This window comes from Coregonus clupeaformis, chromosome 13 (genome assembly GCF_020615455.1).
Source record: "Coregonus clupeaformis isolate EN_2021a chromosome 13, ASM2061545v1, whole genome shotgun sequence".
Lineage (NCBI taxonomy): Eukaryota > Metazoa > Chordata > Actinopteri > Salmoniformes > Salmonidae > Coregonus > Coregonus clupeaformis.
In genome coordinates this window covers 17661780-17689617 of record NC_059204.1, presented here as the reverse complement: position 1 = coordinate 17689617, position 27838 = coordinate 17661780, and the positions used below count along the sequence as shown (strand labels likewise).

At 45.3% G+C, this 27838-nt stretch overlaps 1 protein-coding gene across 1 annotated transcript in view; it reads right to left on the bottom strand.

Annotated features, from left to right (window-relative positions):
• Positions 1-26668, bottom strand: part of bckdk (branched chain ketoacid dehydrogenase kinase) — a 37205-nt gene extending 10537 nt beyond the window's left edge. The window contains exons 1-9 of the mRNA XM_041893925.2: positions 26253-26668; positions 24307-24375; positions 23732-23842; positions 21342-21389; positions 19438-19557; positions 19127-19225; positions 14816-14889; positions 4999-5127; positions 2755-2844 (exon numbers count right to left, since the gene is read on the bottom strand). Coding sequence (XP_041749859.1) covers positions 2755-2844; positions 4999-5127; positions 14816-14889; positions 19127-19225; positions 19438-19557; positions 21342-21389; positions 23732-23842; positions 24307-24375; positions 26253-26507 — 995 coding nt within the window. The 5' untranslated portion in view covers positions 26508-26668. The remainder of the gene's footprint in view (positions 1-2754; positions 2845-4998; positions 5128-14815; positions 14890-19126; positions 19226-19437; positions 19558-21341; positions 21390-23731; positions 23843-24306; positions 24376-26252) is intronic.
• Between the last annotated feature and the right edge of the window lie 1170 nt (positions 26669-27838).

Sequence of the window (27838 nt, the reverse complement as noted above, 5' to 3'; positions counted from 1 at the left end):
AGGCATTTGGAAATTGCTCCCAAGGATGAACCAGACTTGTGGAGATCTACAATTTTTTTTCTGAGGTCTTGGCAGATTTCTTTTCATTTTCCCATGATGTCAAGCAAAGAGGCACTGAGTTTGAAGGTAGGCTTTGAAATACATCCACAGGTACACCTCCAATTGACTCAAATTATGTCAATTAGCCTATCAGAAGCTTCTAAAGCCATCATTTTCTGGAATTTTCCAAGCTGTTTAAAGGCACAGTCAACATAGTGTCTGTAAACTTCTGACCCACTGGAATTGTGATACAGTGAATTATAAGTGAAATAATCGGTCTGTAAACAATTGTTGGAAAAATTACTTGTGTCGTCATGCACAAAGTAGATGTCCTAACCAACTTCCCAAAACTATAGTTTGTTAACAATAAATGTGTGGAGTGGTTGAAAAACTAGTTTAAATGACTCCAACCTAAGTGTATGTAAATTTCTGACTTCAACTGTATGTGTATACACATAAATATATACACATACATATACACACACGTGTGTGTGTGTGTGCATGAGTGAGTGCATGTGTGCTAAGGTGCGGAGAATCAGAGCAGGTGGTCAGTCCAGTTCAAGTGATCAGCAGTCTGATGGCTTGTAGATATAAACTGTCTCTGAGCCTGTTGGTATCAGAACTAACGCGACGATACCGTCTGCCTGACTGTAAGGGAGAGAACAGCTTGTGGCTGGGGTGTGTGGGGTCCTTGATGCTGCGTGCCTCCCTCAGGCACCGTTTTGAGTAAAGTCCTTAATGGGTGGGAGCACGGTCCAAGTGATGTAATGGGCTGTCTTCACCACCCGCTGGAGGGCCTTGCGGTCGTGGACGGAGCAATTCCCGTAGCAGGCCATGATGCATCCGGTCAGGACGCTCTCGGTGCTGCAGAGGTAGTATTTGGAGAGGATCCAGGGAGGCATGCGCCCTCTTGACAAGAGTGGTGGTGTTGTTGGTCCATGACAAGTCTTCGGTGATGTGGACGCCGAGGAACTTAACTTGTGACTCTCTCTCTCTCTCTCTCCTGCAGTCCCATTGATGTGGATCGGGCCATGTTTCCTCCTCTGCTTCCTGAAGTCAACAATCAACTCCTTTGTTTTGCTGACGTTGAGGGAGAGGTTGTTGTCTTGACACCACAATGCCAGTTCACTTACCTCCTCCCTATAGGCTGACTTGTCTTTGTTGGTTATTAGATCTACAACCGTGGTGTCGTCAGCAAACTTGATGATAGAGTTGGTGTCGTGCAAAGCCACACAGTTGTGGGTGAACAGGGAGTAGAGCAGAGGACTGAGGACACACCCCTGGAGGGCCCCACATGTTAAGAACAAGTGTGGAGGTGTTGTTGCCAATCCTCACAGCCTGTGGTCTGCCTGTCAGGAAGTCCAGGATCCAGTTACAGAGGGTGGTGTCCAGACCCAGGACTGGAGTTTGGTGTCAAGCTTGGAGGGAAAAATAGTGTTGAATGCTGAACTGTAGTCAATGAACAGAATTCTCACATAGGTGTTCCTCTTGTCCAGATGTGTTACGGCCTTGGGAATAGCGATGGAAATGGCATCTTCCGTGGACCTGTTGGAGCGGTAGGCAAATTGATGTGGGTCATGACCAGCCTCGAAGTGCTTCATGATGACAGAGGTGAGCGTGACGGGGCGATAGTCATTTGGGCACGTCACCTTGTTTTTCTTGGGCAATGATGGTGGTCCACTTAAAACAGGTGAGACTACAGCCTGGGACAGGTTGCAGATGTCCGAGATGACGCCTGCAAGCTGGTCAGCCCACATTGAGGGGATGCCATCTGGACCAGCGGCTTTGTGAGTATTCACTCAAGAGTTTTCCCTCAAGTCAGCCTCAGAGAGTGAAAGCATCTGGTCTTCCTGGATGGCTCGGAAGAGAGCATAGAAGGTGTTAAGCTCGTCTGGGAGGGAGGCGTCGGTGGGCACCACACAGCTGGATTTTCCTTTGTAGCCTGTGATAGTCTGTAGTCCTTGCCACATGCAACACGAGTTGGAGTTATCGAACATCAATTCAAGTTTGAGTCTATTGTCTTTTTGCGTCCCCAATGGCTTTGCGGAGCCCGTACCTGCTTGCCTTTTATGTGTCGCGAGTCATCTGGGTTCATTCTGCTGACATTAAATGCTGCAGTACGGGCTCTCAACATTGTACAGATATCTCTGTTCATCCAGGGTTTTTTAGCAACAAACTCCAGATCTGGGGGGAACAGGAGCTCGATGTTTCCATCTTCGGTACACCAGGAATTGTTTGAGGAAACATAAAGCCCCACCCCCCCACTTACCAGAAGCCGCCGTTCAAGCCATTTGGAGTATGGAGATGTCGTCTGGTTGAATCGCTGAGTCGAGTGTATTGTCTGTAAGCCACGTCTCAGTAAAAACAAAGACACATCATTCCCTGATGTCCCTCTGCGATTAAAGCTTTGATCAGAGTTCAACGTTTATTTTCCAGCGATTGGACATTAGCCATCAGGATACTAGAATCAGTGTTAACATCCATTTACGGTTCTTAAACACGGCACTAGAGTAGCAGAAGTCTCCTGATGGTGCTTTCACCGTGGACCGGAACCCCTGTTCCCATGGCGACCACACTGGGCCCTTATAAGAGTGCAGCTTAGAAACACTCCCCCTGATGAGGTGTCAGGTTTCCCATTCAAACAGCTAAGCCCAGAGTCTTGAGTAGATAGAGGTAAAAGATCCCCACGTAGTGTGCCGAAGGTAACCCACTCACCTGATGATAAAGTCCACGTCGTTGTTGGCGATGGTGACTCCGACATCAGGTACATTGTAAGGCGTGTCGAGGTGGCTTTCCATGGTGGCCCTGTGGGGACACAAGTAGAGGGGAGGTCAAGGGCAGGCAGAGTGAGGATATTAGCCTCTGTGGACTTTAAAGTGACCTGACACAGAATCTGTTAGCAGGATTGTTGAGGGATTCACTGGTAGATGACACTTGTGTAATGATCATGCACACTGAAACACAGCTTTCTGGGAACGAGGAACATGAGTCAGAGTGAATGGTCTGTCTGCAAAGGGCTCCAAGAATAGAAAATGTTCCTCATTGGATTTAATGGCTGATTAGAATCTTATTTGAACACACATCTGTCTGCTAACACACACACACACACACACACACACACACACACAACCTAGCAACCCTCTCACAAGTTAGAGTGCCAGGGCAACATTTGACCACCAAGAGCAGTAGCCTGTGGTATATGACAAGGAGTGGAATGTTAGCTAAACAGGCAACCAGGCTACAAGAGCAGTAGCACACTGCTTAATACTTCACTAGAGGAGAGGTCATACTAGGGATTTAGTTATGTATAGTCGTAAAATGGCTATCGTGGAGTCTGATGTCCTGTCAGACAATAAGTCATAAGGGAAAAGGGATGAGGGAAATAAGCTATTTAAAACTACCAGGGAACAACCACAAACTCCATTTTAAATTCTCAAGGGCGCTCTCTCTGGCTGTGCAACACCACCAACAGTGTCCCTTTCGCATTCAAAGTTCAGATTCACCCCTATTAGTCCAGAAGGAACGCAGTTGGGTTTGGGCCAAGACCTCCTGCCAAGGACACAATGTTCCAGAAGAAAGATGGGGTCTGGGGCCTGCACAGTCAGGTCACTGCCATGGTGAGAAAGGACAGTGGGGTGGATGGGCAGGGGGTTCTAGGGGGCTTGAGTTACCAGTGGGAGGGATTCGAGGAGGCGTGACCCCCCCCCAAAAAAGGGCCATTGTGACAATATTTGTTTGCTAGCTATGTGGTTGAAGTTGTGGCCAATCAACATTTCCTGATAAAATGAAATGCCCAACTTTCGTTCATGTCTTGAGTACAAAAAGCTTCAAGATACCGTTTTATCATAATGATTTAAGACAAGAAAGATGAATACCTGCCATTGAAGACAATAGACAATGATTTGTGCTTCAGGAAAGCACACGTAACAAAATGTAGGCTACCCGGCTGGGCAAGAGTTCCAACTCTGACTTGTAATGTGCCACTAGGCCTATACATTGAATAGATCCTCATGTTTCCATTCACAGATCATATATTAGCTGGACCCACAGATGCTGTCACCGCTGACTACCAGGAAAAGTCAAATAGCACGAAAGGGATACAAGGGATATTTTACCCCCCAGAGCCAAATGAAATCATGGATACCATTTTTATGTCTCTTCGTTAGCGCAATTGCTAATTAGCGTTAGTGCATTGACTGGAAGTCTATTGGTATCTGATAGTTAGCATTGGCTCCCGAAACTACCTCGAACTTCCTTCATACCGGACACAGAGACATAAAAAATGGTATCCACAAGTTCATCCGACTCTGGTGAAGTAGATAAAAGGGCCTCATTGCCAAAATCCTGAAGTATCCCTTAACAACATACATTTGACCTACTTTCAGCTGAGCCAAGAACTTCAAGATAAAAGCGGAAGACAGGCAGAAAAGCAGGGAAACGGGGGATAGATCACCTATATATTGTACATGTTGCAGCACTATGGGAGTCACACACTAAAAAAAATTATGAACACACAACCAGTCAGAGGAGCTACCAGAACTCTTACATAACACCAACTAATGACAACCAGCAGAGCCCCTCCCCCTAAGATTCCATCTTAGGCCTGTTAGGCTATACAATGTTCCCATGCAAGAAAAACACTACTGGCCTACATCTGCTGGCTCAGTTATTACAGACCATTGTCATGACATAAGGTCATAGATCATTCTAAAAGTCCCCGTTACGAAGGCTTGGGGACTGACAGGTGACGGACAGCAGACGTGTCGCAGGCCCTGTTTTACATCGACTGTGACGTGTCACAATGTTGGCTACACCATGTCTGAAATGCAATGTTGGTTTGATTACACATTTCTGTGTGAGATTTCTGTTTGGTGATGAACAAGAACAACTCACAAGGTGTATTTCATGTGACTGAGATGGTGTCAGTTTGTTGGTTAGAAGGAGAAAGTGTTTTGGTACCTCATGGCGTTCTTCAGCAGCTCTGGCAGGATGTAGTCTAGGGGCAGAGGGATGAAGGGGAAGCGGGCCGCCACATGGCCGTTGATACGCACCCGCGGGGAGTTACCGTACTGGTGTTCACACAGACGCCTGCAAAAGACATGAGGGAGCCATAAGGAAACATGCATAATACTGTATGTTCATATTTACACACACACGATTGTGTACGGAGACACATGCTAACCTTTAGGTCTCAACTGTATTTGCATAAAGATTATTTATACAAGTATAGCCTATCATTTATTTATACCGTGAGGGGGATTTGCAAGATGAGGACTACATATGTGACTTTCTAGGTATGAATAGGCCTACACATGGGTAGTTTGAGCGAATGAATCATTTCGCAATTCTCGCAATTCTCATACCTTCAGAAAGTATTCATACCCCTTGACTTATTCCACATTTTGTTGTGTATCAGCCTGAACTTGATTCAATTGTTGTTTTTTCCTCACCCATCGACACAAACACTACCCTATAATAAAGTGAAAAAATGTTTAGACATTTCAGCAAATTTATTGAAAATGAAATACAGAATTATCTAATTTACATAAGTATTCACACCCCTCCGTCAATACTTTGTAGAAGTAATCATTGCTAGACAACCATTTGTAGGTCTTGCCATAGATTTTCAAGTAGATTTAAGTCAAAACTAGGCCACTCAGGAACATTTACCGTCTTCTTGGTAAGCAACTCCAGTGTAGATTTGGCCTTGTGTTTTAGGTTATTGTCCTGCTGAATGGGGAATTAATCTCTCAGTGCCTGGTGGAAAGCAGACAACCAGGTTTGCCTCTAGGATTTTGCCTGTGCTTAGCTCCATTCAGTTAATTTTTTATCCTGGAAAAGAATTTCCAGTCCTTAACGATTACAAGCATACCCATAACATGATGCAGCCACCCCTATGCTTGAAAACATGGAGTGGTACTCAGTAATGTGTTGTATTGGATTTGCCCCAAACATAACACTTTGTATTCAGGACCAAAAGTTACTTGCTTTGCCACATTTTTTACAGTATTACTTTAGTGCCTTGTTGCAAACAGAAAGTATGCTTTGGAATATTTATATTCCGTACAGGCTTCCTTCTTTTCACTCTGTCATTTATTGTGGAGTAATTACAATGTTATTGATCCATCCTCAGTTCTCCCATCACAGCCATTAAACTCCAAATGTTTTAAAGTTACCATTGGCCTCATGGTGAAATCCCTGAGCGGTTTCCTTCGAGAGGAAGGCACATGAGTTAGGAAGGACGCCTGTATCTTTGTAGTGATTGGGTGTATTGATATACCATCCAAAGTGTAATTAATAACTTCACCATGCTCAAAGGGATATTCAATGTCTGTATTTTTTGTTGTTGTTGACCTATCTGCCAATAGATCCCCTTCTTTGCGAGGCATTGGAAAATCTCCATGGTGGTTGAATCTGTGTTTGGAATTCACTGCTTGACTGAGGGACCTTACAGATAATTGTATGTGTGGGGTACAGAGATGAGGTAGTCATTCAAAAATAATGTTAAATACTATTATTGCACACAGTGTGAGTCCATGCAACTTATGTGACTTGTTAAGCACATTTTTACTCTTCTTTAGGCTTGCCATAACAAAAGGGATTGAATCCTTATTGACTAAAGACATTTCAGCTTTTCCTTTTTAATTAATTTGTAACAGTTTCGAAAAACAATTCCACTTTGACATTATGGGGTATTATGTGTAGGCCAGTGACAAAAAATATAAACTTAATCAATTTTAAAATTGCACTATATTCTCTTACCCATATCGCACTGACAGTCCACACTGTGCCTAAACAACATGTGGTCTGCATCTTAGTTATTGACCACATATTTCAAGGAAAGAGATCCTGTCTGCTCTAATGTGCTGATCAGTACTAAAAGGAGACTCATAACTGGTCTGCTCTTTAAAATCAGGGGGTCTCTGAACACAGGGCTACATGTAGAGGAAAAGGACAGCTTGCTGAATCAGGGTCTGCCACCTTTGACTCGGAAAATCTGCATTAGTGCCTTTGTTCTGATGCAGCCAGAATCCAGTGGCTGGAAAGAGGTTGAGGGAGGGGGAGAAGAGGGCCAGGAGAGAGAAAGAGTGAGACATGGAGAGAGCGAGAGCAGCTGCACATTCCTAGAGAGGCTGAACTGGGACAACAAGTGCACATAGAGGCTTGTGAAGAGTGTGCTTCCCTCTGTATGTGAGTGAGTATGAGTGGACACTATTTGGGTATGTTCGTTGTGCCACACAGAACTGTGATTATGACTTTGACCTTGAGAAGACCCTGACACAGAGCCAGTGGAAAACAGTGGCGTTAGCCTAGTAGCTTATAGGCCGTTATCAATATCATATTTCAGTCGATTTCAAACATTCCATTCCCAGCTGGGGGGGTGGAAAGCATGCAGCCTGCTCCAATGCATTACAGCGTAAAACACAGGTGGAGTACATCTCCATCTCTCAATATTGGCCACCATTTAATTGGATATTTTAGTTAAATAAAATAAGAATTTTAAAAAGTGTACTATACCTGACAGGCACCTGTGGTTTAGGTACATTTTCCATCCATTGTGGGCTTTGCCTGTCAAGCAGCAGAAGGACACATTTGCCCATGTATCGCAGCTAGAAATAATGTTTGCAAGCTTGAAACTCTGTAAAGTACCTAAACCTTATGGTAAGTCATGTACTTTTTTTCCCTCCCCAAACAACATACCTCAGCTAGCTAATATTATACCCTTTTCAAAATTGATTTTAAGACTGTTTAATCACGATTACTTCTGAAAATCACCTATATACAGACATTGACAGATCACGTCAATTTGGCTAGCTAACAGCTAATCTCGTTCCCAGACACTTCCGCCTAACTGCGTGAAGAGTCTGGTGGACCAACGTGTCAAACTTGGCCTTCGTTAGCCAATACAGAAAGACTGGGAGAAACTCCAGGCGCATTGGCATTGGCTTAAATCTGTTTAATCTACCAACCAATTACCTTCCAAAACACCTTCCACCTACCCCTACCCCATACATTAGCACAGTGGTTCCCAAACTGTGGGGCGTGCCCCGGGTTGTCATGGGGGGGGGGATTCGCTAACATTAAATGACAACAAATACTTTACTCTGTAAGGTCAGTCCCATAGAATTATATGGTCACGCCCACTAAGGCCAACTTTGAATCACTGATGTAGGAGGCTTAGATGTGCTGTGCGCAATAGCCTGTGGATGAGGTTATCTAACTTTCAGTGGATAAACTAGCTAGCTAGTTCTTTCTAAATTGTTTGAGTTGCTTGTCAGCTATAGCAGTAATGACAGTAGGCCTAATCAGACAGAACTTCACCAGGATGAGTTTAGACTCAGAGACATAGGCTACTTGCAGATGTCAACCACTTTTCAAAAGTGCATGGGCTGCGTCTCAATCCAATGCATCCTCCTATGGTGGCCTTCCACATCTGCGGTGGAAGGTGGCTGAGCTACAGCGGTGTTTGTCAGACCACGAGACATCCCCAAAATCGGTCTGCTCACGAAAACGGCCAAACGGTTTGGCCTATGTTTTGCTCTACGACCCCCACGGGACTCGTCTGAAGTCGGTACTTCTATTTGTAGCGTCCAAACCGTTTGGGCTACAAACTGTGAAAAAGGGAGATTCTCACATTTTGCTCTACGACCCCCACAAATGTCACAGGACTCGTCTGAAGGTAAATGGTACGAAAAAATGTAATGGAAGTATGGAGATAGTTTTGTGCCTACCCAAAGAAAAGGGGGGTATACAGATGATAGCCCTATTTGGTAAATGACGAAGTCCATATGTCAAGAACAGCTCAAATAAGCAAAGAGAAACAACATTCCATCATTACTTTAAGACATGATGGTCAGTCAATACGGAAAATTAAAAAACTTTGAAACCGCCACAGGAATGGAAGACCCAGAGTTACCTCTGCTGTAGAGGATAAGTTCATTAGTTACCAGCCTCAGAAAATGCAGCCAAATAAATGCTTCAGAGCTCAAGTAACAGACATCTCAACATCAACTGTTCAGAGGGGATTGTGTGAGGCCTTCATGGTCTAATTGCTGCAAAGAAACCACTACTAAAGGACACCAATAATAAGAAGAGACTTGCCTGGGCCAAGAAACACAAGCAATGGACATTAGACCAGTGGAAATGTGGCCTTTGGTCTAGAGTCCAAATTGGAGACTTTTGGTTCCAACCGCTGTGGCTTTGTGATACGCGGTGTGGGTGAACGGATGATCTCCGCATGTGTATTTCCCAACGTAAAGCATGGAGGAGGTGTTCTGGTGTGGGGGTGCTTTGCTGGTCACACTGTCTATGATTTATTTAAAATTAAAAGGCACATTAAACCAGCATGGCTAATACAGCATTCTGCAGCGATACGCCATCCCATCTGGTTTGGGCTTAGTGGGACTATCATTTGTTTTTCAACAGGACAATGACCCAACACACCTCCAGGCTGTGTAAGGGCTATTTTACCAAGAACAAGAGTGATTGAGTGCTGCATCAGATGACCTGGCATCCACAATCACCCGACCTCAACCCAATTGAGATGGTTTGGGATGAGTCGGACCGCAGAGTGAAGGAAAAGCAGTTCAGCATATGTGGGAACTCCTTCAAGACTGTTGGAAAAGCATTCCAGGTAAGCTGGTTGATAGAATGCCAAGAGTGTGCAAAGCTGTCATCAAGGCACAAGGGTGGCTATTTGAAGGTTCTCAAATATATTTTGATTTGTTTAACACCTTTTTGGTTACTACATTATTCCATAGTTTTGATGTCTTCACTATTATTCTACAATGTAGAAAATAGTAAAAATAAAGAAAAACCCTTGAATGAGTAGGTGTGTCCAAACTTTTGACTGGTACTATATATAAATATATAAAAATTGGTATACATTATGTTTTTTATATATCTATCTAAAGTGGACCTAAAATTCTAAATCAAATAGCTAAATGATCCATGGTATGACCATCTTAAAACCATTATTTATGTCAGCTTATAACCCCCCCAACATCTTAGAATCGAGAGAAATAACTATGACAGAACTTACATTTGCACAAATGTTTTGCAAGGAATAATCGGAAGTTCTGATATGCTCTTCAAGAGGTGCTCATACTACAACCAACATTCTTTTACATTTATTTGGCAATCCCTTGAAAACAGCATGCAGTTGTCAATGGTTTTAGCAGAGCTGGGGTCTCCCTGCCACTCCAGCAGGCAAATCGAACGCTCTGCACCTTACTATGATGTTTTATGACAACCTTTATATTGTCAATAGAACTGCTACCATGTCTTTCTTAAGGCAAGATATACTTTTTATGATGCCGGCATTGACATCTCAGGGTACTGTAAATGGTGTGGGTTTTTCCCCCCAAAATAATTCCAGTGCAAATCAATTTGTCTAGAGGGGTAGCTAGATTGTCTGCTGGGCTGCCTATCCCATCTCTTGTTTTGGTTTTGTCCTTGCCCCTTCTCCAGTTGTTTATGTTTGCAAAAACTCTCAAGTGGAACTAAAATGCTAAATAAATTGTAGGCATTGGGATGTTTGTTAGAAGTCCATACATTTCAGCAACTTAACACCCTTTGAGTCTCCTACTCAAATGTAATCAAAATCTGCTTTTGATGCAATTGCTAACAGATAAGGTGGAACAAAAGCCCATCTACACTACCGTTCAAAAGTTTAGAAAATTCCTTGTTTTCGAAAGAAAAGCAATTTTTTTGTCCATTAAAATAACATCAAATTAATCAGAAATACAGTGTAGACATTGTTAATGTTGTAAATGGCTATTGTAGCTGGAAACTGCTGATTTTTAATGGAATATCTACATAGGCGTTCAGAGGACCATTATCAGCAACCATCAGTCCTGTGTCCAATGGCACGTTGTGTTTGCTAAGTTTATCATTTTAAAAAGGCTAATTGATCACTAGAAAACCCTTTTGCAATTATGTTAGCACAGCTGAAAACTGTTGTGCTGATTAAAGAAGCAATAAAACTGGCCTTCTTGAGAATAATTGAGTATCTGGAGCATCAGGAATTGTGGGTTCGATTACAGGATCAAAATGGCCAGAAACAAAGAACTTTCTTCTGAAACTCATCAGTCTATTCTTGTTCTGAGAAATGAAGGCTATTCCATGCGAGATATTGCCAAGAAACGGAAGATCTCGTACAACACTGTGTACTACTCCCTTCACAGAACAGTGCAAACTGTCTCTAACCAGAATAGAAAGAGGAGTGGGAGGCCCCGGTGCACAACTGAGCAAGAGGACAAATACATTAGAGTGTCTAGTTTGAGGAAAAGGCGCCTCACAAGTCCTCAACTGGCAGCTTCATTAAATAGTACCCGCAAAACACCAGTCTCAACGTCAACAGTGAAGAGGCGACTACGGGATGCCGACCTTCTAGGCAGGATTTGCAAAGAAAAAGCTATATCTCAGACTGGCCAATAAAAAGAAAAAATTAAGATGGGCAGTCTGTGATATGGCTTTTTCTTTGCAATTCTGCCTAGAAGATCTGCATCCCGGAGTCGCCTCTTCACTGCTGACGTTGAGACTGGTGTTTTGCGGGTACTATTTAATGAAGCTGATTAACGCCCTCCTTGCCTGGTCCGTGAGTTTTGGTGGGCGGCCCTCTCTTGGCAGGTTTGTTGTGGTGCCATATTCTTTCCATTTTTTAATAATGGATTTAAATGGTGCTCCGTGGGATGTTCAAAGTTTTGTATATTTTTTTATAACCCAACCCTGATCTGTACTTCTCCACAACTTTGTCCCTGACCTGTTTGGAGAGCTCCTTGGTCTTCATGGTGCCGCTTGCTTGGTGGTGCCCCTTGCTTAGTGGTGTTGCATACTCTGGGGCCTTTCAGAACATGTGTAGATATACTGAGATCATGTGACACTTAGATTGCACACATGTGGGCGGCAGGTAGCTTAGTGGTTAAGAGCGTTGTGCCAGTAACCGAAAGGTCGCTGGTTCTAATTCCCGAGCCGACTAGGTGAAAAATCTGTCGATGTACCCTTGAGCAATGCACTTAACCCTAATTGCTCCTGTAAGTCGCTCTGGATAAGAACGTCTGCTAAATGACTAAAAATGTAAAAAGATTTAAGTAATCATGTGACTTCTGAAGGTAATTGGTTGTACCAGATCTTATTTAGGGGCTTCGTAGCAAAGGGGGTGAATACATATGCACGCACCACTTTTCCGTTATTTATTTTTTAGAATTTTTGGAAACAAGTTTTTTTTTTTTTTTTTACTTCACCAATTTGGACTATTTTGTTTATGTCCATTACATGAAATCCAAATAAAAATCCATTTAAATTACAGGTTCTAATGCTACAAAATAGGAAAAACGCCAAGGGGGATGAATACTTTTGCAAGGCACTGTATGCATCTGTTGGTCACAGATACAGTGAGGGAAAAAAGTATTTGATCCCCTGCTGATTTTGTACATTTGCCCACTGACAAAGACATGATCAGTCTATAATTTTAATGGTAGGTTTATTTGAACAGTGAGAGACAGAACAACAACAACAAAATCCAGAAAAACACATGTCAAGAATGTTATAAATTGATTTGCATTTTAATGAGAGAAATAAGTATTTGACCCCCCTCTCAATCAGAAAGCTTTCTGGCTCCCAGGTGTCTTTTATACAGGTAACGAGCTGAGATTAGGAGCACACTCTTAAAAAGGAGTGCTCCTAATCTCAGCTTGTTACCTGTATAAAAGACACCTGTCCACAGAAGCAATCAATCAATCAGATTCCAAACTCTCCACCATGGCCAAGACCAAATAGCTCTCCAAGGATGTCAGGGACAAGATTGTAGACCTACACAAGGCTGGAATGGGCTACAAGACCATTGCCAAGCAGCTTGGTGAGAAGGTGACAACAGTTGGTGCGATTATTCGCAAATGGAAGAAACACAAAATAACTGTAAATCTCCCTCAGCCTGGGGCTCCATGCAAGATCTCACCTCGTGGAGTTGCAATGATCATGAGAACGGTGAGGAATCAGCCCAGAACTACACGGGAGGATCTTGTCAATGATCTCAAGGCAGCTGGGACCATAGTCACCAAGAAAACAATTGGTAACATACTACGCCGTGAAGGACTGAAATCCCGCAGCGCCCGCAAGGTCCCCCTGCTCAAGAAAGCACATATACAGGCCCGTCTGAAGTTTGCCAATGAACATCTGAATGATTCAGAGGAGAACTGGGTGAAAGTGTTGTGGTCAGATGAGACCAAAATCGAGCTCTTTGCCATCAACTCAACTCACTGTGTTTGGAGGAGGAGGAATGCTGCCTATGACCCCAAGAACACCATCCCCACTGTCAAACATGGAGGTGGAAACATTATGTTTGGGGGTGTTTTTCTGCTAAGGGGACAGGACAACTTCACCGCATCAAAAGGGACGATGGACAGGGCCATGTACCGTCAAATCTTGAGTGAGAACCTCCTTCCCTCAGCCAGGGCATTGAAAATGGGTCGTGGATGGGTATTCCAGCATGACAATGACCCAAAACACACGGCCAAGGCAACAAAGGAGTGGCTCAAGAAGAAGCACATTAAAGTCCTGGAGTGGCCTAGCCAGTCTCCAGACCTTAATCCCATAGAAAATCTGTGGAGGGAGCTGAAGGTTCGAGTTGCCAAACGTCAGGCTCGAAACCTTAATGACTTGGAGAAGATTTGCAAAGAGGAGTGGGACAAAATCCCTCCTGAGATGTGTGCAAACCTGGTGGCCAACTACAAGAAACATCTGACCTCTGTTTCCCAAACAAGGGTTTTGCCACCAAGTCCTAAGTCATGTTTTGCAGAGGGGTCAAATACTTATTTCCCTCATTAAAATGCAAATCCATTTATAACATTTTTGACACACGTTTTTCTGGATTATTTTTGTTGTTATTCTGTCTCTCACTGTTCAAATAAACCTACCATTAAAATTATAGACTGATCACGTCTTTGTCAGTGGGCAAACGTACAAAATCAGCAGGGGTTCAAATACTTTTTTCCCCTCACGTACCTTAAAATAAAAAATAAAAATAAAAGAATGGGCCTCACAATGGGCCTCAGGATCTTGTCAGAGTATTTTTATGCATTCAAATTGCCATCAATAAAACGCAATCGTGTTCGTTGTCCGTAGCTTATGCCTGCCCATACCATAACCCCACCATGGGGCACTCTGTTCACAATGTTGACATCAACAAACCACTCGCCCACACGACGCCATACATATGGTTTGCGGTTGTGAGGCTGGTTGGCTGTTCTGCCAAACTCTCTAAAGCGACGTTGGAGGTGGCTTATGGTAGAGAAATGAACATTAAATTATCTTGCACCAGCTCTGGCGGACAGTCCTGCAGTCAGCATGCCAATTGCACGCTCCCTCAAAACTTGAGACATCTGTGGCATTGTGTTGTGTGACAAAACTGCACATTTTAGAGTGGCCTTTTATTGTCCCCAGCACAAGGTGGACATGTGTAATGATCTTGCTGTTTAATCAGCTTCTTGATATACCACACCTGTCAGGTGGATGGATTATCTTGGCAAAGGAGAAATGCTCACTAACAGGGATGTAAACAAATTTGTGCACATAATTTGAGAGAAATACGCTTTTTGTGCGTATGGAAAATTTCTGGGATCCTTTATTTCAGCTCATGAAACATGGGACCAACACTTTTACATGTTGCGTTTATATTTGTATTCAGTGTAGAAGAGTGACCTATATTCTAATCCAGAAGTAGTGGGAGATTATTCTAAACCAACAATATAATAACGTAACGTAACACACCACTCACCTTGCAAAATCAACCCATTTCTCAATTATCTTTTTGGGGGAAAGTCGCCTGCAGATGATGCCCACAAAATCAGGCTGCAAAGAAAGATGAAAGGTATATAAGAGGAGATGCACAAGCTTTATTGCTGACATGCTAAACAGAGGATGGTTTGCCAAATTTCGGGTCAATGTGCAATGTAGTCCTATAGTCAGAATGTATTAGCACAATAGGACGAGTAATCTCACAAACTAGTAGCCAGTCATTTGACCGATGTTCCAGAAAGAATCCAAGTCTGAGCCGTGAAAGGAGTTGATTACAACAAATAGCGTGAGTGATTTAGGCCTAAGTGTTGTTGGGTAACAAAACCATCAATCTTGGCAGCGGTATCAGGTATTAGGCGGCTAACTAACACACTGCTACCCTGAGTCAGGGAGTCTCCAGACCTGTCAAACATGCTTCATCATCCTGACCACCACCATGTTATATATAGACCCTATAACTGGGTCATATGGAAATATTCTGAGGCCCACTGGGGCACTCACACCAGCCACTTACGTCACTGGAGCCTATTGCTGCCAGAGACAACCCAGTTATTTGGCAGCATGGGCTACATACATGTCACACTCTGGCTCCAGGACTGTGTGTTAGAGCCAGGGTGTATTTCATTTGGTGGTGTTGGGGTTGGGTGAGTTTCATTTTGTTTGTGTTTAGTGGTGATTGGTCAATGACTCCCAATCGGAGGTAACGAGTGTCAGCTGTCGGCTCGTTATCTCTGATTGGGAGCCATATATATACTGTTGTGTTTCACTGTTTGTTTGTGGGTTTTTGTTCCATGTTTCTGTCAGTGTTACAGAGGACTTCACTATCGTCATTTGTTGTTTTTTCGTGGTTGCTTTATTTAATAAAGTCATTATGTTCACTCGCAACGCTGCGTATTGGTCCGCTTCCTCAGACGATCGTGACAGAAAAACCCACCAAAAAAGGACCAAGCAGCGTGTCAAGCGGCAACAGGATCCACCTACACAGGATTTATATCCACCCATAAAGGATTCATGGACATGGGAGGAGATACTGGATGGTAAGGGTCCTTGGGCACAACCGGGAGAATATCGCCTCCCTCGTGAAGAGCTGGAGGCAGCTAAAGCCGAGAGGAGGCGATATGAGGAGGCAGCACGGAGGCAAGGCTGGAAGCCCGGGGAGTACTACCCAAAAATTTTTTTGGGGGGGCACATGGCTTGGGCGCCTGGGCAGCAGGAGGCTGCCACAGGGAGATGTGGAGAGAAGGCTATCGGATTACGGGAGCCATTGGCGAGTAGAGGAGGGAAGTTGTTGTCGCACGGCATGAGAGACTGAAGTGTGTTACCAGTCCGGTCCGGCCCGTTCCTGATCCCCAGTTAAGGCCAGTGGTGTGTGTTCCGCACGGACCGGCCTGTTCCTGCTCCAAGCACGTATCCTACGGGGTGCGTCACCAGCCCAGCCCGGCCTGTTCCTTCAGAGCCGTCCGCCAGACCGGGAGCCGCTAGAGCCTTCCGCCAGACAGAATCATACACCTGCTATGGAATCAGCAGGAGCCGACGCAGCCTATGCTGGACTGGAGGCTCGGGTTCGTGACGGGCAGGAGCGGCTCATGCGGATGGGAGCCGCCCTGCTGGAGGTGATGACTGCAATCCGAGGCTGGGGTCCGCCTCCACCGCTAGCCGCCCAGCCAGCACCACCAGCCAGCCATGAGCAGCCAGACCCGTCAGCCAGCCATGAGCAGCCAGATCCGTCAGCCAGCCATGAGCAGCCAGATCCGTCAGCCAGCCATGAGCAGCCAGATCCGTCAACCAGCCATGAGCAGCCAGATCCGTCAGCCAGCCATGAGCAGCCAGATCCGTCAGCCAGTCACGAGCAGCCAGATCCGTCAGCCAGCCATGAGCAGCCAGATCCGTCAGTCAGCCATGAGCAGCCAGATCCGTCAGCCAGCCATGAGCAGCCAGATCCGTCAGCCAGCCATGAGCAGCCAGATCCGTCAGCCAGCCATGAGCAGCCAGATCCGTCAGCCAGCCATGAGCAGCCAGATCCGTCAGCCAGCCATGAGCAGCCAGATCCGTTAGCCAGCCATGAGCCGCCCAGCCAGGATCCGCCAGAGCCGTCCAGCCAGGATCCGCCAGAGCCGTCCAGCCAGGATCCGCCAGAGCCGTCCAGCCAGGATCCGCCAGAGCCGTCCAGCCAGGATCCGCCAGAGCCGTCCAGCCAGGATCCGCCAGAGCCGGTCCAGCCAGGATCTGCCAGAGCCGCCCAGCCAGGATCCGTCAGCCAGCCATGAGCCGGTCCAGCCAGGATCCGCCAGAGCCGTCCAGCCAGGATCCGCCAGAGCCGTCCAGCCAGGATCCGCCAGAGCCGCCCAGCCAGGATCCGCCAGAGCCGTCCAGCCAGGATCCGCCAGAGCCGTCCAGCCAGGATCCGCCAGAGCCGGCCCAGCCAGGATCCGCCAGAGCCGGTCCAGCCAGGATCTGCCAGAGCCGTCCAGCCAGGATCCGTCAGCCAGCCATGAGCCGCCAGAGCCGCCCAGCCAGGATCCGCCAGAGCCGCCCAGCCGGGATCCGCCAGAGCCGTCCAGCCGGGATCCGCCAGAGCCGTCCAGCCGGGATCCGCCAGAGCCGCCCAGCCGGGATCCGCCAGAGCCGCCCAGCCGGGATCCGCCAGAGCCGCCCAGCCGGGATCCGCCAGAGCCGCCCAGCCGGGATCCGCCAGAGCCAGCCAGCCGGGATCCGCCAGAGCCGCCCAGCCGGGATCCGCCAGAGCCGTCCAGCCGGGATCCGCCAGAGCCGTCCAGCCGGGATCCGCCAGAGCCGCCCAGCCGGGATCCGCCAGAGTCGCCCAGCCGGGACCCGCCAGAGCCGCCCAGCCGGGACCCGCCAGAGCCGCCCAGCCGGGACCCGCCAGTGCCGCCCAGCCGGGACCCGCCAGAGCCGCCCAGCCGGGATCCGCCAGAGCCGTCCAGCCGGGATCCGCCAGAGCCGGGCCCAGCCGGGATCCGCCAGAGCCGCCCAGCCGGGATCCGCCAGAGCCGCCAGCCGGGATCCGCCAGAGCCGGTCCAGCCGGGATCCGCCAGAGCCGACCAGCCGGGAGCCACCAGAGCCGCTCCAGCCAGTATCCGCCATTCAGCCTGGTACTGCCCCTTAGTCCGGTACTGCCCCTTAGTCCGGTGCTGCCCCTTAGTCCGGTGCTGCCCCTTAGTCCGGTGCTGCCCCTTAGTCCGGTGCTGCCCCTTAGTCCGGTGCCGCCCCTTAACCCAGTGGGGTTTAGTTGGGGGGTGGTCATGTGGAGGAGGCTAGGGAAGCGGGTGGTGACTAAGGTGGGATGGGGACCACGACCAGGGGCAGAACCGCCACCGTGGACAGACGCCCACCCAGACCCTCCCCTAGACTGTATGCTGGTGCGCCCGGAGTTCGCACCTTTAGGGGGGGGTACTGTCACACTCTGGCTCCAGGACTGTGTGTTAGAGCCAGGGTGTATTTCATTTGGTGGTGTTGGGGTTGGGTGAGTTTCATTTTGTTTGTGTTTAGTGGTGATTGGTCAATGACTCCCAATCGGAGGTAACGAGTGTCAGCTGTCGGCTCGTTATCTCTGATTGGGAGCCATATATATACTGTTGTGTTTCACTGTTTGTTTGTGGGTTTTTGTTCCATGTTTCTGTCAGTGTTACAGAGGACTTCACTATCGTCATTTGTTGTTTTTTCGTGGTTGCTTTATTTAATAAAGTCATTATGTTCACTCGCAACGCTGCGTATTGGTCCGCTTCCTCAGACGATCGTGACAATACAGCACATCAGTGGTTAAAATAAGGATACAAACTGGGCTCTAGTAAAAGTCATGGGGCCAGCAGGCTGCACTGATAATAATGGCTTTGTCCAGTTCATGCGTTTAGTTTTTATTTTAGCTCGCATGAGTGGTGCAAGATCTGGAATCAGGAGTTACACTGCATGTCAATGCACTGGGGGGCTAGAGTGTTCACATGTTGCTGTATGCTAGAGTGTGTGTGTATGGATATTTGGAGAGAACCCAGGAAACTATACTTATAATCCAAACTAAAAGTATGGGTGGCGGACAGGTTGGATTTATGCAAGCACGCCCTTGTCAATGGCTCCAGGCCGAAACGTTGGGTTCATGTACTGGTGGGCACCTGTTTATAGTGTGAAAATAAACAAGTTCTGAGTATGCTTTGCCTCTTCAAATTATAATACTGCCCTATAACAAAAATGTAATAATATCATGTTCCTTTTCTCAGTAATAACAGTTTTTAGTCTGTTAGCAATTAATGACTAGAAGGTGGATGAGTGACATACGTTTTCTTCATGCAGGGCAAGATGGTGTGTGGCCAACATCCGGATCCCCAGGCGGGAGGTGAGGGTGGTGTCCAGGAAGTTACGGACCAGGGTCTCATCCTGAAACATAAATACAAACAACACTCTTAAGGCAAGGAATACACCATTCTTTAAATCCTACGGTCACATTACAAAACACATAGTTCCAACAACCAACTTGTAACATCTGCAACATCAAGATCCATTCCAGCAGCAAGATGATAAAACAGCAGTTCATGTGGGAAAGTCAATGAGTTGAATCTGTTGACGTTATATGTGCATATGGCCATTACCTGAATGTGCCTCCGACACTCCCTGAAGCCTTCGGCCAGCAGAGTGACTACGTCCTTGTGGTCGTCCAGGAGCTGCTGCACCAGCTTACTGTAGCGAGCCTCCATCTCCTGGTCCTTGATCTGACAAACAGACGATGCAGAGTGAAATCAGATCGAATCTGACCATTATCAAAATCAGAGTTGGGATGAATTCCATTCCTATCAGATGAATTGGACACTAGAGTAAAATTCACTTACAGAACTGACTGGAATCAACTGTTTATATACATACACACCCATACAACCATTAAAAAGATATAACTAAATATACAGTGCATCGGAAAGTATTCAGACCCCTTCACTTTTTCCAAGCTCTGTCAGGTTGGATGGGGAGCGTTGCTGCACAGCTGTTTTCAGGTCTCTCCAGAGATGTACGATCGGGTTCAAGTCCGGGCTCTTGCTGGGCCACTCAAGGACATTCAGAGACTTGTCCCGAAGCTACTCCTGCGTTTTCTTGGCTGTGTGCTTAGGGTCGTTGTCCTGTTGGAAGGTAAACCTGAGCACTCTGGAGCAGGTTTTCATCAAGGATTTCTATGTACATTGCTCCGTACATCTTTGCCTCGATCCTGACTAGTCTGAAAAACATCCCCACAGCATGATGCTGCCACCACCATGCTTCACCGTAGGGATGGTGACAGGTTTCCTCCAGACGTGACCCTTGCCATTCAGGACAAAGAGTTCAATCTTGGTTTCATCAGACCAGAGAATCTTGTTTCTCATGGTCTGGGAGTCTTTAGGTGCTTTTTGGCAAACTCCAAGCAGGCTGTTATGTGCCTTTTACTCAGGAGTGGCTTCTATCTGGCCACTCTACCATAAAGACCTGATTGTAGAGTGCTGCAGAGATGGCTGTCCTTCTGGAAGGGTCTCCCATCTCCACAGAGGAACTCTGGAGCTCTGTCAGAGTGACCATCGGCCCCCCCCCCCCCATTGCTCAGTTTGGCCGGGCGGCCAGCTCTAGGAAGAGTCTTGGTGGTTCCAAACTTCTTCCATTTAAGAATGATGGAGGCCACTGTGTTCTTAGGGATCTTCAATGCTGCAGATATTTTTTGGTACCCTTCCCCATATCTGTGCCTCGACACAATCCTGTCTCGGAGCTCTACGGACAATTCCTTCGACCTCATGGCTTGGTTTTTGCTCTGACATGCACTGTCAACTGTGGGACCTTATATAGACATGTGTGTGCCTTTCCAAATCATGTCCAATCAATTGAATTTACCACAGATGGACTCCAATCAAGTTGTAGAAACATCTCAAGGATAATCAATGGAAACAGGATGCACCTGAGCTCAATTTCAAGTCTCATAGCAAAGGGTCTGAATACAAACATTTCTAAAACCTGTTTTTGCTTTGTCATTATGGGGTATTGTGTGTAGATTGCTGAGGATAAATAAAATAAAAAAATAAAATCTATTTTAGATTAAGGCTGTAACGTAACAGAATGTGGAAAAAGGGAAGTGGTCTGAATATTTCCGAAGGCAATGTAGTCTAGAAGTAGCGATCCTCCGTATACCATTTATTACTTTTCTTGGAAAGGGGAAATTCTTGGAAATGACAGTGACCTATGTTTTGTTCACCCTAAGGTGTTGTCATTTTTATCTCAGCTGTATTTGTTGCAATTCTTGTAAAAATAACTCTTATAGAATCAAAAGATCCATTCAAAATACTATACTTTTCATCCAAGCAATGACACTTTCAGACAAACAAATACATTAGTCAGCCTGGAGGAGTTGTGTGCAGGCCAGTCTGACAGCCTCTCCAGTTCCACAGAGACTGGGACAGAGATAAATATGAAAGCCCTGGGGGTCAAGCATTTGAACTTGGCCAACCCAACCCCTCTCTCAGTGTGGCTGTTTGTGACTACTCACTGCTGGGAAGTCGCTCAACACGTGGTAGGCTCGAATGTAGAGCTCATGCTGCAGGAGAGGGAAATAGACAAGGGGTATTGGTTAGAATTCCCTCTGAGCACTCGGTTAGGTAAGAGGAGGAACCCCTCCTCCCATAAGTGGGCCCCAACACATCCCATGGGTGTACATGTGTCCTGGCCTGTAGTCCAAGAACAGAGGATGTTTCTTAAAAGGATTATAGCCTAGTCTTCCAATATGTATCAAATGCACAACTGCTTAAATTCTGAATAGATGTTCAAGTGAATGGATAATATTACCACATCTAAAAAATAAAAAATAAGTACAGTCTAACAACTACTAATATGAAATTTCCCACACACTTGTTTGCAATTCTTATTTATTAGTTGGAAGGAGAATATTCTGAGAAAATACATGCTTCTGTACGGCTGATCATTCCAGGTACCATTTCATTAGCACAAAAGAGCACCTCGTGATGTGGGAGAAAAATCTAGGTAAAAGTTCATCCAGTTTAAAGACGCTTACATGAGGTAAATAGGCCATGGGAAGAGAGAAGAGGACAGAGGGAGGAGTAGAAAAAGCTTAACACTGCACATGGCAGCTAAAGAACAAAGGAAAACCTCCAATGTCACAGATGGCCTATCAACTCTAGCTCTATAGGATAACTCTTAGTTCTCAGGCCGAAATGTTGTATGCTGATAGACTAATGACTTAATCGAATTGATTACAGTTCCATAGGCATAGAGTGAGGGGGCTTCGTTTGTTACATAATAAAGAAGCCCATCTCACAAATGTAGGAAGCTAAGAGATGCAGCTTAGCTAATAAATGCTAGCAGGGTGTTGTGTAGAGCTGGGAAAATAAACCGGAAATGATCGACACCGACCATACATTGCAGGCATTTTGCTGATATCGTTCATTACGATAAGTAGCCTATACTAGAAAATATTTTGCCAATATGGGTGATTGTTAATGGGACAATTGATGGCTACAACCATTAAACAAGTAGTAGTAGTTTAAATGATAATAATACAAAAAAACTGTGGTGCACATTAATGTTATAAACTTAACGGTCTATTTATAGTTATCGCATCAATTCAAGCAATTTATTGAGATATGGATTGTTGTCCATATTGCCCTGCTCTACTGTTTTGTAACAAGTGCATTCTCAATGAATGACTGTTCAAGGTGATGCGTTCGGACTTATAAGCTTGAAAGATCTTTAAATCATGTCAATAAGGGAGAGAGGGGAATGCAGGAGATTTACATTGTGTCAGAACATGTTATGGTTAGACATCAGGTATCCTAGGGAAAGGAGGAGGGCCACAGTCTGGTACAAGTCAACAGGACAGCCTTGAGTTGGGGAGGACTGAGGAATTTGGGCTGAGGTCAGGTCAGATGAAGTGAGAAAGAACAGGCATCACTAAAGTCCTGTCTAGCAACAGAGAAGTATTGGCTGTCCAGAGGTGTAAGGAGGAGACACAGCATAGGAGGAAGCCATAAATGTGTGTGCTTGTGTAAATATGTTTTTGTCTTTTTAGCTGTTTGACCCTCTGGGTGAATAAACTTGGTTGGAGCTTTCCGTAGTAGTCTGTGCATTTTTACTGGGTATTTGTCAGAACCTACCAAAGATTCAGTCTACACTGAGTATACCAAACATTAGGAACACCTTCCTAATATTGAGTTTCACCCCCCCCTTACCCTTAGAACAGCCTCAATGTGTCGGGGCATGGACTCTACAAGGTGTCGAAAGTGTTCCACAGGAATGCTGGCCCATGTTGACGCCAATGATTCTCACAGTTGTCAAGTTGGCTGGATGTCCTTTGGGTGGTGGGCCATTCTTGATACACACGGGAAACTGTTGAGCCTGAAAGAACCCAGCAGCATTGCAGTTCTTGACAAACCGGTGCGCCAGACACCTAACACCCTACTTTGTCTTGCCCAATCACCCTCTGAATGGCACACAAACACAATCCATGTCTCAATTGTCTCAAGGCTTAAAAATCCTTCTTTAACCTGTCTCCTCCCCTTCATCTACACTGATTGAAGTGGATTTAACAAGTGACATCAATAATATATCATAACTCACCTGGATTCACCTGGTCAGTCTGTCATGGAAAGAGCAGGTGTTCTTAATGTTTTGTATACTCAGTGTATTTTGATGAGCACATTGGCACGGACTCAATGCCGTTTCTGGCGCCCTCCTCTCCCATACATGCCCAATGATTGGAATGAGAGGATTGTCCCGAAAGTTGGGCAAATCGCACAGGCGTGTTACTGCACCAGAAAGGTAAACCAGACATGTTGACAAAGAGAGAAGCATCACAGAGAGACCTCAACATCAAGAGGGAGAAACGGAGAGAAAAAAACCACACACAAAACAGAAGGAACTCACCACTTGCAGGATGGTGGGGTTGCAGCCAATGATGAAGGGCAGGCTGCGGAAGCCCTTGATACGGTGGGCGATTCGCACAGGCAACTCCTTGTGCAGGTACTTGGCACTGCTCTACAGACACAGGGTGGAAGGGTGAGACGTATAGACAACGTGGACAACACAGTGCAAGGCAAAGTGATCTCAATGACCAGGCTAATAAAGGAATCCCCTTGAATTTTGAACTTCACTACCAGTCAAACCGGTTTTACACCATAGAAAAATCAGACATCTTCAGACATGACCCAGGTTATTTAGAGTAGTATAGTCTTATCAAATGATATTTCCAGTGATAAAGTGCTACACGTAAACCTTTTCTCTCAAGATGACATTCCTAAAGCAGCATACAGTAAAAAGACTGATATCGGACAAATTGTGTTCTCTATAGACCACTTAAAAGAGTGTGTATCAAGATGTATCACTTTTCAAGTAATCTTCAAAGCAGTCATCAATCCCAAAGACAAAGCATGTATAAGGCCTATTATAACGAGAAATAACCATAAAATATGCTACAATGACTGGACAGAGTGGTCAGTTACCAGGATGTGGTGTCCATCCGGAGACTTCCCAGCGTAGAGCAAGGTGGCTGGTGTCAGTCGGACTGAGGCCTGCGGAGAGAGGAGAAAAACAGTTGAGGAAATCCACTTAACCAGGCCTACAATATTTGATACAGTGGACACAAGCAGACAACTCTTTAGTGTGAATTCATGAGATAAGGATTAAGGACACAAGAACCCAATCACCCAAAAACAATGAGTTTCCCCAACAACATATTTTCTACTTTTGGCATGCAATCACATTTTTTCTATTTTAGTCATTTAGCAGACAAAAGTAGAAAATATGTCCAGTCTTCAACTGGAACTGAGACTGATTGCAGTGTGCTACTGAGAGAGAGAAACCCTTACCAAGTCACCTTCAGTATGATGGTAATCACATCTAGGTGTTATTTAAAAAATTCTGAACAAAATGTTGAATGTGACCAAAATAGCTTTCCTGTCTGGTATACCCAAGAAAGCCATTGGTCAACTGCAAAACATACAGAATGCTGCAGCACGGGTACTGACCAAGACCAGACGGAGAGCACACATTACGCAGGTTTTAAGGTCTCTGCACTTGCTGCCTGTGAGTTTTAGAATTACATTTTAAGATTCTTCTATTGGTTTTTAAATCAATCCACAATTGTGCACCCCAATACATATCAGACATGCTTTTAAGTGATGTACCCAGTAGGTCCCTCAGGTCCTCTGGCCTTTTAACTATCAGCTTCTGGAATAGCCTACCGGAGAACCTGAGGGGGGACGAAACTGGACATATTTAAAAGAGACCTTAAAACACAATATTTTTAGCTTTGCTTTTCCTTAGGGTGCTTTTTAGTCGTTCAGTTTGTGTCCTTCTTTTGTTTCCTTATCTTATGTTTGTTGTGTAGTAAATATTTCAGGTTTTATTATCATTGTTTTTGCATTCCATGTCTGAAATGTGCCGATTTGATCTGTAGCATTAAGTTGGCTTATGCTACTTCTAATCCATCTTTTAGGTTTTATTTTATTATGAAATGTTCCATAGTACAGCAAGACAAAGGGAATCCTTTGAGAGGAGGCAGTGTCACTGGTTTAATAATGAGCTTCAACTAATTACAAAAATAGTTTGTAACCATCATAAAAAATGTGGGCCCTGGGCAGTTGGTGCCAAATAATGTCTGGGACATGAGTTACATAAGGATTGGTAATTGTCAGCACAATGGTGGCACTATTTGCGTGAATGAATGCCCTACAGATTTCCCACTACCTAGTCAAATAGGAATAAAAACTATGTAGGTAGCTAGCTGCAGTCACACACTAATACAGCAGCCACATGACCTTGTTATGGATTTTCTCAGTCGTTTTATGATCTGGTGAATTATAAATATTTAATATTTAAGTTTCTCTGGTAAGCACTTGAAAAAGTAGGGTACTGCCTAGTTCCCCTCTCATATAATTTACTGTCTACATCCCTGACTAATTTCTGTCTAGGTCAATTTACTGACCTTGGACTGACCCTTGTGTGTCCAAATACCCGTGTTGTTCACTCCTACTAAACACAAACGTTACTAGCTAGGTAGTTAAATTAACAAATCAATATTTTAATAATACTTCATTAGGCTAACAAGCAAGCAAACCTGGCACTTTTGCTGTCATAATTTCACATGGTGGTAGTTACAGTTGCTTGCTACTGTAGCTAGCAGAATATCTACCCCAAAGGAATACATGAGTGTGTACATACGTTACAAACATTCTTACCAACGATTCTAGCTAACCATCTGTGTTCTCACCAGCTACTGTAGCAAGCTAGTTAAAGCACTAAACACACAGAGGTTCCAGTTACGCTGGTTAGCTGAGCTAGCTAACGTTAGCTACAAATAGTTAGCTAGCTGTTAAGGCCATGCAGTGCTGCGGCTTAGTACTGCCTGGGCAAGAATGGCATAGTTTGGTTTACACAATTTCCTTACCTTTTCTGCGGAGACATCGATTGCAGACTGGTTGTAAAACGACGTAACGGTTTTGGACCTCTCTCGTGCCAGTTCTGTATATCCCTGTATTGAAGATGTAGAACGAAATCTTTCGCTGTCTGTCGAGGTGGGGGTGATTGTTTTCGTGATGGGGGCAAGCAAAAGCCTGCTCACCCTCGGGCTCGTGATAGTACCACTACCACCACCACCACAGCCCAGCATATCCAACACTGTACCTGTCACTCTGCGACGCATTTTGAAAATCAATTTACAAGAACAGAGTCCTGTTCTGAGATTGTTAAAATTATTGCTGTCTCAACAGGCCATTATATTAGGTTACCCTTGCTATCGTGCACAAAGGCACGTTTATAGTCTCATGAAGAGTACAGAATGGTCTTTTTACGAAGAGATTGACCAGTCTGCAACAGTGTTTGTCAGAAGACGTGCTGGTTTAACCAATCCCAGAGACGAGAGGCGGGAATAGCGTATTTCCACTCCCACAACCTACTGGTACTGACGGAGCAAGAAGAGTACACAATGTTCTTTTCCATGTCAAAGGATGTTTATTAAATAGGTTTATAACATTTTTATATATATATATAAATAGGTATCAAATGCATACTTGTTTATACAGAATTAATTTGGCATAGTCCACAAGTCCCCAGTTGAGCAAAATAAAGAGAAAAAAGAAAATAGCAGAGCCTCTACTTTCTGTTTCTCTCCATGTAATTAGTGTATCATGAGGATATACACTGCTCAAAAAAACAAAGGGAACACTTAAACAACACAATGTAACTCCAAGTCAATCACACTTCTGTGAAATCAAACTGTCCACTTAGGAAGCAACACTGATTGACAATAAATTTCACATGCTGTTGTGCAAATGGAATAGACAACAGGTGGAAATTATAGGCAATTAGCAAGACACCCCCAATAAAGGAATGGTTCTGCAGGTGGTGACCACAGACCACTTCTCAGTTCCTATGCTTCCTGGCTGATGTTTTGGACACTTTTGAATGCTGGCGGTGCTTTCACTCTAGTGGTAGCATGAGACGGAGTCTACAACCCACACAAGTGGCCCAGGTAGTGCAGCTCATCCAGGATCGCACATCAATGCGAGCTGTGGCAAGAAGGTTTGCTGTGTCTGTCAGCGTAGTGTCCAGAGCATGGAGGCGCTACCAGGAGACAGGCCAGTACATCAGGAGACATGGAGGAGGCCATAGGAGGGCAACAACCCAGCAGCAGGACTGCTACCTCCGCCTTTGTGCAAGGAGGAGCACTGCCAGAGCCCTGCTAAATGACCTCCAGCAGGCCACAAATGTGCATGTATCTGCTAAAACGGTCAGAAACAGACTCCATGAGGGTGGTATGAGGGCCCGACGTCCACAGGTGGGGGTTGTGCTTACAGCCCAACACCGTGCAGGACGTTTGGCATTTGCCAGAGAACACCAAGATTGGCAAATTCGCTACTGGCGCCCTGTGCTCTTCACAGATGAAAGCAGGTTCACACTGAGCACGTGACAGACGTGACAGTCTGGAGACGCCGTGGAGAACGTTCTGCTGCCTGCAACATCCTCCAGCATGAC